The sequence below is a fragment of the Paralichthys olivaceus genome, chromosome 21 (assembly GCF_024713975.1).
Source record: "Paralichthys olivaceus isolate ysfri-2021 chromosome 21, ASM2471397v2, whole genome shotgun sequence".
NCBI lineage: Eukaryota > Metazoa > Chordata > Actinopteri > Pleuronectiformes > Paralichthyidae > Paralichthys > Paralichthys olivaceus.
In genome coordinates, this window is record NC_091113.1 from 6,658,392 (window position 1) to 6,670,977 (window position 12,586).

Sequence of the window (12,586 nt, forward strand, 5' to 3'; positions counted from 1 at the left end):
CCCTTTGTAGCTCGGCTCAAACTTCCACGCTGCTGCTGGGAAGAAGAAAAAAGAAAAACGAGGTCACGGATCGCCTTACTCCAGCCTCCCTCCCTCACCTTCCCCTCTCACTCAAACCTCATTCCTTCACTTTAGCCAACCCCCCCCCCCATCCCACCAACTGCCCTACTCCATGGTTTAGTTTCTTCCCTCCCCTCCCCTCTTCTCCACAACCACCCCCCCACCCTTCCCGTGCCCTCGGCCCAGCGCTAATTGGTAAATCTGTTGAACCATGCCAGCCCCAACAATAAGACACCTGGAGTTCTGTCAAAACAAGTTTCTCAGCGAAACAGCCTTCAGTGTTAATACAGTAGCGTGGGGAACTGTTGAGCGTGTTGTCGCTCGCTAGGCTGGGGGAAACTTCCCTGTCAGGAGCGATTTGTCATAAATTTGATTATTTGTCAATAAGGATTCTGAACCTTTGTCCTAGTACTTTGTGCAAAGTGAACTATGATCAAATCATGATTGCCACATCTCACTAAAGCCTGCCGAGTAAAATTTTTTTGATCCTTTTCCTCAGCGTTCACGTCGCTCCGCGTGCATGCCCGTGAGTCAGCTCTAATTCAAATCATTGTATGTAAAGCTTTAACCTGACCTGACCTGGCTCTGACTACCTGTCATCTAAACCTCAGGTCACACCTAAGGTACAAGGACACTACATATGTACTATTGTAGACAAAGGTGTGTTTGTATGACACACACACACATAAACACACACAGAAAGACAGACAGGCACACCCAACAATGATCCTTCCAGTCCTCGTCAAACAAGTTCTAGCAAAGGCCCTTGTATAAGAACGAGAGGGGAGGGAGGGAGGCAGAAGTTAACATGGGGAGAGGAATGTTTTTGTTATTCTTTTTTTTTCCAGACCTAGTAGATTCCACCATCATATCATTAGCTGTTTGCACAATCAAGTATGGTTTACCTTCCTTCTTTTCCCTTCTCTCTTCTTTTTGAAGGACTCCAGTTATTTACCGACAACAAAGGCCCAGCAGAGAGTGAAAAATCAACAAGCAATTGATTAGTCAAACAATTCAAGTAGGCAATCCACAGAGCCACAGTCGCCACCTAGGAGATTAATAAGTTCCCCTCTGGGCTGCGTGAAGCCAGCCTCTTTCTAGCTTCACAGAGCCCGAACTGAAGCAAACCAAAACAAGGCCTGTTGATGGCATCAGCTCCGCGGTTAAAATCAAGACTCATTCTACCTTCCAGTTTCTTTAAATGACAGCTAGCGTCCAAGGGATTTATTAAGAAGTTGCAGGGCTTCTGGATCGTAACTATATTCTGAATCAGAAGGGGGCACATGAAGTGTTACCAAGAGATATAAACCGTGCGTGTTATTGCTCCATCTATTTCTTTGTTCTAATATTCAGAGCCAGATGTTGTGGATAAAGAGAACTCCTCAAACCAGCTGCGTAAAGAAACACAAACTCCTGCTGGTGGATTGTCAGCTTATCCAAACCAAAGTGCATCCACATTTCTGAGACAATGGCACTAAAAACTAAAAAACGGATGTTTCCATTAAACCAGAACTGTGCAGAAGCCAAGACCCCGTAAGAAAAAGGACGAACAGAGAAGGAAAACAGCAGTGGAGGATTGTGTTGAAAGCTGAACAAGAAAACAACATGACTCTGGACTATGGCCGAGTTCAAACCTTGTATTGACATCCATCCTGAGATCTGATCACAAGTGGACACATTTGCGGCCACATCTGTCCTGTCACCTAAGAATGGGGTTCAATACCTCCAAACCAAAATTAGCAGGTGTACATGGGTTTTTCAAACTGATTAAAAAAGGGGATTTGTTTTTTTACCCCCGCTGCGTCATGTTCGATGTCACAAATGCACAGAAAACTGAGAAGCTCTCTCACCTCGCTGTCTTGCCAAATTGGCACGTTCATCCGGGCGTCATGTTTCCATCGCTGCCAACTGGTGCCAATTAAAATCCGTGTCTACTGCAAAATCATTTGACCCGGGAGTGAATGCCAATTGTATCCATTCCCATTGCAGACCAGGGATGAGCCAGATGTGTAAGCGGGTGTTAGTGCATTTGTTTACCAGTGGAAAAGGGACTTGAGTCAATGGATCCCAGGACGCATTTAGGACAAGCATGACCTCAACTTAGCGCAGCCCACTTGTGATCGGATCAGTCAGGACAGATGTTAATACCAGGTCTGAAAGGGGTCCATCTTTGTTTAGCGTTTAAAAACTCCATTAAGCACTTTGGTACACCACTCTGACACGAATATCCCATCACCTGCATTGTCATTTTAGAAATTAAAAAGCACATCAGCATCAAAACAGCAGCACTGAATCAGCAGAAAGCACAACACAGCATGATTATCATCAGCAACAGCAGGATTTAGTTTTTATTTTTCATTCATTATTTTCTTTGTTTCAAATCATCAATTATCAGTTGTTAATTTGTGTGTGGAATCAATCAAAAGAAATAAGATAAAGATATTTTTGGAATTCAAAGGTCTCTCACCAAATGAAATTGGTGAAGGCTCAGATCTGACTGTCCGGGGAATTCCCAGCAGAAGGGCCCCTGAAAGGCAAAGATGGACGTTCCCAAGTCACACAATTATATCAGCTCTCCATCTCTCACACATCTGCACACAATCCCAGCCAACCAGATTCTATGCAAAGCAACATGCTCTCTCAGGAAATAATGCATCCCCTGGTTTTTTAGTTATTTAAACTACCACCTCATCTCTGCTGGCTCAGCTCTCCCTCAGGTGCATGTTCAGCCCCATTATTACTAATTTTACACAGGGAGAATAGGAGAACACCAGCTCTGAACTGGTTAACGTGGCTTTTGGTACTGGCTGGCTGGTTGTTAGAACAATATTTCGCTTTAGTAGAACAGTTAACCTCCTTAGCACCCACACCTTCACAGATGTTGAGAAGCAATCAGCTGCTCTGGGGATCCACTGTCACTAGCAAGGAAGTGAGATCAAGCAACAGAGAAGGAATCAACATTACCTGAGTGTCAGGGTCATGTTGTTCTGGATTGAAGTGTTTAAAAAGAGCTGTTGTAAAATAGGTTTTAAATAAAAGCAAGAAAGTTTGCTGGTTACGGGTCCCCAGAGCAGTCATTTCTGATATCACTACACTGTAAACTGAGAACTGCCTCGTCTCATCTGTTTAAAAATGTTTCTTTAGCAAACGAGGTTAATAGAATAAATAAATATATCTGATGTCTTTGATAGATGCCTGGACATGACAGAGGACAGGAAAGGAAGAAGGTAGAGGGAGATATAGATTTCCTAAGGAAGAAAGGACACGGTAGCAGAAGTCTCAGAACATGCAGAGAAAAGTAACAGGGCCTTTTGTTTACTGAAGGGCGCCAGTGCGTAAAAAGCTACTGTGCAGATCGCTTTCTCTGCACTAAGATCACTGGGTTCTATTTGTTCTTGTGCTTGAACCTGGGGCGCGTGAGATAACTGTTCATAACTCTGTGGTTATTGGTGACACACCACACACACACACACACACACACTTACAGATACAAATATGTATTATCCTTTTAAATGTGCGTGTCCAACACAGAGTCACACATTCCCTGGGGTAGCTCAAGTTCACAGGGGTTATGCATCGGTCAAATACCACAGCAAGGAAAAAAAAGACGACAATGCCCCTCCAGCTATTCACACGCGCAGAAAGACAGAGGGACAATACAAAAAGCTGCCATTCACATCCCCTACAATCAGATGTTGTAATGCTCCTTAACAACGTTCTTCACAAATTCAATATACACATTCGACGAAAAAATTTGCAAACATGGACATTCTGAATTGTGGTCGTTTGGCCCTCACCATTAGAATCGTCATTAAACCTAACTGGCCTGATTGGTGTTTCTCCAGGTACTTCAACTTTAAAATGTTAAGTTATTCTGTTAAGTCCATAAAGGAGTGTGGAGACTCTGTTGTGGTATTGTTGCAGACTAACCCAACACTGAGTGGATTGTCTGTGGGATCGGGCGGCCGCCCAGACTGCCAGACAGACAGAATGACTGAGGTGCTCTCATTTTCATTGTCACGGTTCCCGGGGCCTGACGCCACGTCTCGACGGCCTCGGATTTTGGCCAGAGCGGATGATGTAAGTGTGACCTCTTGAACAAACGTCTTGTCTGGGGAGGACTGTGAGAGACAGCTGACAGGCACGACGGTCGCTAACTGTCGCTATCTGAGGTTTGGATCACATGCCAAAGAGAGCCGGGCGAAAGAGATAAAAACGTGGTGTATGCAAATTTTGAATTCCATAACAATCAAAATCAAGATACACAGGGACTGTCTGTTATGTTACATAATCCTAAACGCATAGAGCACTTCGCAACTCTCGATCGGAAAGTAATAAATGTGTGAGATATGAGCTTCGTCTGGCAGCAGAGGTGTCAGAGGGGTGGATGCACAGAAAGACGACAAAAAGAAGGGAGAGAGGTTATTTGGAAAAAAGGCTTGAAATGCAGAGGGAATGAGCAGCTTAAGGTCGGCAGGATAGAGAGAGCCCTCTAGTTAAAGCCTATGGACGGCGTGTGGGTGGTGCCTGCTGACCATGGGGTCGCTCATTAACAGCTGAGGAGGCCAGGCCTCCCACAGTCCTGAGCAATTGTTTGGCTAGCCCAGGTGCACAGCCCATTCAGACCACAGGAAGCCCCTTTTATCCCTGCTCCTCCAAAATGGACAGAGAAGCAGTCAAGGAGGGTGAATGTGATCCGGGCTCTGTCTTTTCTAACACTGACCTAGAGTAGCAGTCGCATGTAGGGATCCACAGAGTTATTGTGGCATGTCTTTTCTGAACGCTCGGCTAAAATGCTGAAAAATGTTCTGTTTTTTAACTTTGTATCAAAACATATCTGTCTGTTCACACAGCCCCTTCCCAGTGCACATTCTTCAGAGGAACAAGTGAGAGTGAATGGGAATAAAATCAGCATGTTCAGTAGTTGTAAAGGCTCAGGTGGGAGGTCTTCAGGCCGTAAAAATGGCCAGATTCCATCACTTCCTCCACACTAATTACCATACACTTGGAGCAAGTGCCCTCCCTCTCTTCATCCCTGAGCCCATGCTTCACTACCTCTGACACACACACACAGACACACACGCACACAGTAACAACACAGTGAGGCACAGTTGGGAAATGGTTAACACTCCAGCCGTCCCCTGCTGCCAGCGAAAGCCTACAAAACAATGGAGACATTGTTCAGCCAGGGCTCGGCTCTAGACTCTGAGGCTGTGTGTGTGTGTGTGTGTGTGTGCGTGCGTGTGTATTTACGTGAATGTCAGTAAAGTAACTTGTGTGTGCAGACTCTTCACATGTGCATGTTTCTGCCCCAGTTCCCAGAATGGCAAATTCAGCAAAAATGAATTGCTTTTATATCTCATTCTGGAGTTTCTGTTCTTTTTATGAAATTACAAAAAAAAGGTTGATCAAATTAGATGAGATACCTTTCAGCCAAATTATGTCATGACATTACCAACATGAGCCTGGACTCCTGCTGAGTCCTTTGCTGCACAGTTGTTGATGCTATCGCACATAAAGTGGTAGATTTACAAAACAATCGGGTGTGGTATGCTATGGGGTTAATGCAATAATCACAGTCTAAATTACTGTCAAAAAACACACATATCACTTCATAAATTCATCCACCAGCTGCAAAGTATCCGCAGACGCTCCTCGAGTCTAACATGTCAAATTAAACCATCACAATAAAATGCAAGTGTTTATGATCTTTCCCTCAGGAGCTTTGTGAGGCATACGAATGTTTGTGGGAGTCTGTCCCTCAAAAAAAATATACATCAATAGGTGGATAAATATTGAATAACTTTCAACCAATGGCATAAAAGTTCAGCTGCGGCAGGTTTCGAGGCTGCCTGCGGGGCGGTCAGCAACTTCAAAAGGTCCAGCGTGGCCCCCTTTGAGGGCATGATAAACAGGGGCATTCAGCGTGCCCTCAGAAAAACCAGCCTGTGCGAGGTCACTTCCTCTTTTCTCGGGCCGATCCTCTAGTATTCCACCTCGGCTGAGCCCTGCAGCCAGACCGTCTGTCTGAATCTAAGTCCCTGTCTGTCTCCTCTCCTCCGTCCTTCTCCTCCTTGGCCACAACTTTCTAACAGACTGTATCTGCAGACATCTATCTCTCTCCGCCTTTCTATTGTTGTTTCAACGGCGTCAGGGTCACACAGGGCCCAGATCGCCGTTATCTAGCAGGCCAATCAACGGCGTCTTATCACCACCTATGCAGCCTGCTCGCGCTGCAGACAGGGAGAGGTCAAGGTGCCTGAGTGTTTCTTCGCATTTGTAAACAAAAGAAACCACCGTTTACAGCCCAATTTATTGATAAGGGGATCACGTACTGGAACACGCAGGCAGACATCTTGTAGTAAAAAAAAAAAAAAGCTTGAGTGATTGAGTGACACCGGTGGGAGTCCGTGTGGGGTTATCATTGGCATTCACAATGCTGTCCAGAGTAATCTGTCTTTTCTATATGTACGACAGCCGGTATGATGCAAACCAGGGAAACATTCAATCACACTTCCTTCTCAGTCAGAGGTGGATGCAGGAGCAGGATGGAAGGAGCGCCAACAATACAAGCTGCATTTCACATTCAATTTCATCACTTGTGCTAACAGCGAATTGTGTGCCTATGCAGTGATGCTGCAATGCCTCTGATCTTAGCAGCCTGTGTACTCTATCAAACAGATCACACTAGGGCTGGGCAATATGACCACAAATATTACAATATATTCCCTCATATTGATCAGTGTCAGTGCTAATCTCGATGCACATTTAACAGTGCTCCCAATGCTGTGCTCGGCTTTTTGCCTCCTCTCTCTGCTCAGAACTGAAGCCCCGGAAAAAAAAGAAAGCAGAGGGTTTAAGTTTCAGATACTGAGATATTCTTCTCCACATCCAACTGTTTTCTTGACCTCACAAAGACGTCTTTAAGTCTCTTAACTTCATTAGTTTCTCAGGTTTTGCTTAAATTGCCTCATCATCTGTGGTCAGGAACTTGAAATCCTCATCATGACCAAATCAAGTACATCATTCCCCTACCCGTCTGTGCAGAAATCCAATAATGGATAGAATAAAAATGTGTTTCAGTTAAACCTGACCGTCAATGTAATATAGACATATATTTATCCCGATACATATTAATAAAAACTTAAAAGCATCAGCATCGTCCACTTACTGAAAACCAGTGTTGCTTTAAACTAACTTTTCCATATGAGGGAAGTTAATTTTGTATTTTATAATTTTTCAATTTTTTTAAATAATCATGTTGATTTTTACATCTCACTATGCTGCCATAATTCACCACATTTTCTAACACTGGATGGGTATATACTTCAGCCATACAAGCTTATTTTTTCCATTTGGTTGCTTGTCCATCTTTGTTGTTTCAAGTCTGTTTTCGCCCCGTAGCCAGTTTTCTGTTTTGAGTTGAGTTGAGCTGGTGCAGCCTTTTTGTTTCGAGCCTGCGAGGTCATAAACTTCACTGTTTGCATTGCAACTGTCTGTGTACATTGTGATGAATAGATCCTTACATTTCTGTCCCAAAAATAACATTCTAAATGAGTTGTTATGGTTACAGATCATTTACTACCCAAGACATGATTAAGAAATCAAATAAAATATATCTATAACAACAGAAATTAATATAAAATTGTGTTATTACATTACTAACGCTTTCTAAAAACTTGCAGCTGCAGCAATTACACTTAACTTTTGCTCCAAAACTTCCTTTAAAACTCAATCGCGTAACAGGGGTTTCGGTGGAAGTGAGTATTTACAGCCACATGAGTCATAGCAGGATAAAACCTGAAGTATTTACCTGCAGCTTTTGCTTCCTACAACCAGTTTAATGACTTCATAGGAGCTGGGACTCTTTCAGCGTCTCCTAAAATAACAGAGTACGAAGAGGCCCCTGAACTCTTCGGTATAAAAATAACAGCAGCATCACAGGGGAAGATAAGGAGGGCTTTAGCTGGGCTTGTTTTGTTCAGAATAACACTTGTCAACACTCGCGCTTTTTTCTTAAACACAACTTTTGACAAGGTTTCTGTCTCGAATAAACAACCTTGTCAACTCCTGCTATTTTGAGATGTGCTTAAATTAAATGGACAAAATAGCAAGGAGGCTTTGGCTCGCCAACTTTTGAGTAACTGTTCAAGCTGTTTTTCATTTGGTTTCTTTCAGACCATAAAAGCATCGGAGCTGATCAAATGTCAAATGTGACTCAGGGATATGCTGTTTCTTGATAAAGTAATTTGCGCAGTAAAAATCGTAACTACTGTCTGTGAGAGCTCTGGAGCCATGATGACAATTAACTGCAGTGTGCTGATGCACCGAGTACATAAACAAAAAGGGTCAGCTCTGTATTATCAGCTCCAGCACCGCACTTTCACCACAGGAGTTACAGTATTTATGAGCATACAAACTCGGAAGGCTTCTCCATCTAAAATCGTTATGCGTTCTTCAAATTTTCCTTTTCAGAATATGTAGAAGATGCACGACTCCAAGACAAAAGTAGCAACTGCGCCAATAATTGCCGAGGGCATTCATGGTCACCTCATTAATTCTGCTCAGTCCCCACACTCATTGATTTTCCTGTACTTGCTAACCCCGTGACCACATACGTACACCTCCCTATGTTCAACCTTTCCGCTGACCTCGCGAAAACTTTATGCCTGTGGCTAACTGCTAAGTTCATATTCAAGTGTTCATTCTAGAGCTGCTGCTATTCTCTTAGATATTGACATGCCTGGGGTGGATGCTCCGTTACGTGTATGTGCTGCATATGCCCCGATGGCTGTCCAGCCGACTCTCCTGCCAGAGTACTCCTCCAACTCCATGGATAGGCTAATCAATTCTGAAGGAACACCCACACTTTCCTCAAAGACAATACCGTGGCATTCCAGCATAAGCTCTGAGCTGGGAGTTATCATTGACTCTGAGATTAGAGGCGACGTGGCCATCCAAAGAATAACTGCTCCACCTGCCACAATGGCAGCCCCCTGCACCATTGACCTCCTGATCATTAACAGACAAAAACTCTACTTTTTGCAATCTACAAAACTTTCATTCCCAAAATTTGCACATCTAAAGCAAGAAGTTTACATAAAACTTGACTGGAGCTTGTTAGTGACTGTGATTTAAGGGTAAATGCAAACAAATGTGCATTTTATATGTCAAAACATCCATTCACGGGGAAAAGGAAAGGGCCTTAACCCTGAAGACGTTTTCAGGATGGATGGAAGAAGCAGAGCAGGGTTTGTTTGTTTTCTTTCTGTCATGAACAAGGGAAGAAGAGCTGGTAAAAGAGGAAAAGTACCGAGCGGAGTGTTACTTACAACGATGTGTGCCGGTGACGGGGACCTGGCATCTTTAAGTGCTTGTCTACTTTGAAGACCTCCTGGTTGAACATCTATCAGGGGCCATTTCATCTGTAGGTACTGAATGGTAGAAAGGAAACAGAATGGAAAGAAAGAAAACAAAACATGTTAACAATGCAGAAAGCAAAAACCAAAAGAACAAATTAAAAGTAAGACAAAAAAAGGGAGACGACATTTCTTGACGGGGGTGTATGGGTGTGGAGACTCAAAAACATGGAAAAGCAAAGAAGGATCTTAAGGCGGGTGGTGGATGGGATGAAGATAGCCTCAAGCATACATCTGAGTCCAGCAGGAGTGCACACAATGTAAACAACACATTATTTTCACAGAAATATACAAACAAACTGTTGGAGGCTCATTCACAGTGAAGGAACAAACTATTTAAGTTTTTTCTGAAGTGGCTGGGGAGTGGATTTCATTAGGTCACTGATTCAGAACTGGGGGAGGGCAGGGGCAGTACTGTAAAGAGCTTACAGCTTTAAGATGACCTAATGTCATAAATATGACTGTTGTCACAGTTTTATTGGAGCCCATAAAGAGGTTAAAGCGTGGCGTCTCAACACGCTTCTCTGAGGCTAAACCTCCGGACTGCCCCATAAATGATTGACTTAGCCTCTATCAAAAGTCTCTCTCTTTCTTTTTCCCCTCTCTCCCTCTCTGTGTATCTCTCTCACTCACACACATAAGCACAGAAGAGCAGATAAGAAGAAAACAAGGGTCATGAGAAACATCTGTCTGTTATAAACTGGGTGGAGTCCTTTTTAATTTGATGTGCTGTGTTGACTGTTCTACAAATAAAGATTTACTTTGTACCTTCTTAAAAGGAGCAGAAAAGGCTCTTGAATGTTGTGTTTGTGTATTCAACCATAATAAAACATGACAAATAAAAATAAAAAAATACTTTGCACACGTTCTAATGGAAAATAATCATCGGCCATAGAGCACATTCTCTGCTGGTTGACAGCCTGGTGTTGACCTTGATGCAGTATGTGGTCCAAACTCTGCTTATCAATGTCACAGCCACCCTTTTTGACGGGAAAGAGGTCACAGCAGCTGTTTCAACTCTGAGGCCTTTGGAATAGCTTCGGCTCTAAGAGGTGAAGGGTCTAGAAAAATGTGGAAAGGACAAACTTGTGTGGAACTTAATATCAGGGGCAACTGCTGTAAATGGTGTTAATCCAAAGACCTTTTGTTAAACCATTTGCTGCACGCTTCCCATTCATGTATTCAAAAATACATGAATCACAATTTTGAATATAAAAGGTGCAGACATTTTTCACACAAAAGAAGAGCAACACAGATGGGACCAAGCATTGGTTCTGGCTAATTAACAAGGTAACCCTTATTGCCACATGTATCTCCAAAACAAATTCAGTGTTTTTAAAAATGGTGAAGGGGATAAATCCAGTATGAATGTACGGGACTTGGATCTAGGCATATGATGCCTTTGTTGTTTCACTTCAAGATCCTCTCTGACTCATAATAAACTGTATTTCATGAGATATAAAACCATGAGTTTCATGCAATCCTATAACATTTCATAATCATCTCACCATAATTATTGGCCTAGAGCCCAGGATCACAATTTGGCACTGGGTGTGTTACGAATTACAACCACTCTGTGAAACCACGGTCAGGTCCTCTAACACAGTTTATGAAGTTCTGAGGGAAATAAAAATTCTTCTATGTGGAGATGCAGGTACATTTACTTCATATATTTTTGTATGAAAGTCTGAGAGTGTGTTTGAGCAGTGCTTGTCAGAGAGTGTGTCGTGACCCTTCCTGATACCGTGTCTAATTCAGCGGCTTTGTCCCTCCCTCTCAATCACACACGTAAGCAGAGAAAAACAGATAAGCAGAAACAAGAGTCATGAGAAACATCTGTCTGTTATACACTGGGTGGAGTCCCTTTTTAATTTCGTGACATGTGCCGTGTGGACTGTTTTACCTAAAATAGTCAGGGTAGTACCTTTTGAGATGAGCAGTAAAAGCTCTCAACTTCTTCCATCAGTCAATCATAATAAAACATGACAAGTAATCAAAAAACATTCAAATGGAAAATTCGGCGAATAATTTCCTGCCTGGTGTTGACCTTGATGCAGTATGTGGTCCAAACTCTGCTTATCAATGTCACAGCCACCCAGTTTGAGGGGAAAGAGGTCACAGCAGCTGTTTCAACTCTGAGGCTTTTGGAATAGCTATGGCAGTAAGAGGTGAAGGGTCTAGCAATATGTGGAAAGGACCTTAAAGTACCAGTGTGTAAGATTTAGGTGAAAGGGAACTATTGGCAGAAACGTAATGTAGAATAATCATCATGATGTTTTCACTAGTTTAAGTAGTTTTCTTAACCCCAGAAAAGGCCCTTTATATTCAAATACTTTATATTTACATTGAGGGACCCTCTCTACGGAGGCCGCCATGTTTTTTACTTTAGTCCAGACTGGACAAACTAAACACCTTTTGAATTTTTATGACAAAACAACTGAATGCTACCACAGGTTCTTTTTCAATTTCAACACTAGATATAACAAAATTCTACGCACTGTACCATTAAAACAACCATAAAGGCATAAGAGACAAGACCTTTAAAGAGATTTCATAATCATCTCACCATAATTACAAGCACAGGGCCCTGGATCACAATTTGGCACTTGGTGACAAAAGGTTTTGCTGTGTTATAAATTACAACCACTCACTGCAACCATGGTCCAGTCCTATAACACAGTCTATATATCTCTCTATGGAGACATCTCCTGTATGGAGATGCAAGTCCATTAATTCAATTTCTTTGTGCTGCCATCCAGCCAGGGTGACCGCTAGTTTGTATGCATGTCTGAGTGTGTATGTGTGTGTATTTATGTGTGTGTGCCTGTTTATGTGTGTCAGTGCTGGTCAGAGAGTGAGTGTGTCGCGACCCTTCCTGAGACTGTGTCTAAATCAGTGGTAATTAGCGAAGAGTTCACTGTGGGGTGCCTGCCAGTGGTAGACGCTGGAGGGAGTTATTGACTCCTTGTCCTCGGCTACAGCCCCTGCAAGGAAAAAAATGCTTGCTGCCTGGTCTTTCTCCACCACTACCACTCATTTATGACCCCACGACGGCTTTTACTGCTAAAAAAACTGGGTTTGTTTATCCTTGTTTGTATGTCCTGAGA

At 42.9% G+C, this 12,586-nt stretch overlaps 1 protein-coding gene across 39 annotated transcripts in view; it reads right to left on the bottom strand.

Annotated features, from left to right (window-relative positions):
• The window catches only part of tcf7l2 (transcription factor 7 like 2), an 88,355-nt gene that overhangs the window by 47,645 nt on the left and 28,124 nt on the right, over window positions 1-12,586 (bottom strand). For 24 of the 39 annotated variants that reach the window (XR_011239653.1, XM_069516993.1, XM_069517001.1 and 21 more), the window contains exons 4-5: window positions 9,393-9,494; window positions 2,528-2,587 (exon numbers count right to left, since the gene is read on the bottom strand). The exons of 4 other annotated variants lie outside the window; for them this stretch is intronic. Coding sequence is in view for 34 of the 35 variants with exons in the window: in XM_069516993.1 (XP_069373094.1) it covers window positions 2,528-2,587; window positions 9,393-9,494 (162 nt within the window). In the remaining variant the exon portion in view is untranslated. The remainder of the gene's footprint in view (window positions 1-2,527; window positions 2,588-9,392; window positions 9,495-12,586) is intronic. 11 more of the 39 variants (XM_069516990.1, XM_069516991.1, XM_069517008.1 and 8 more) reach the window with 1 other exon arrangement.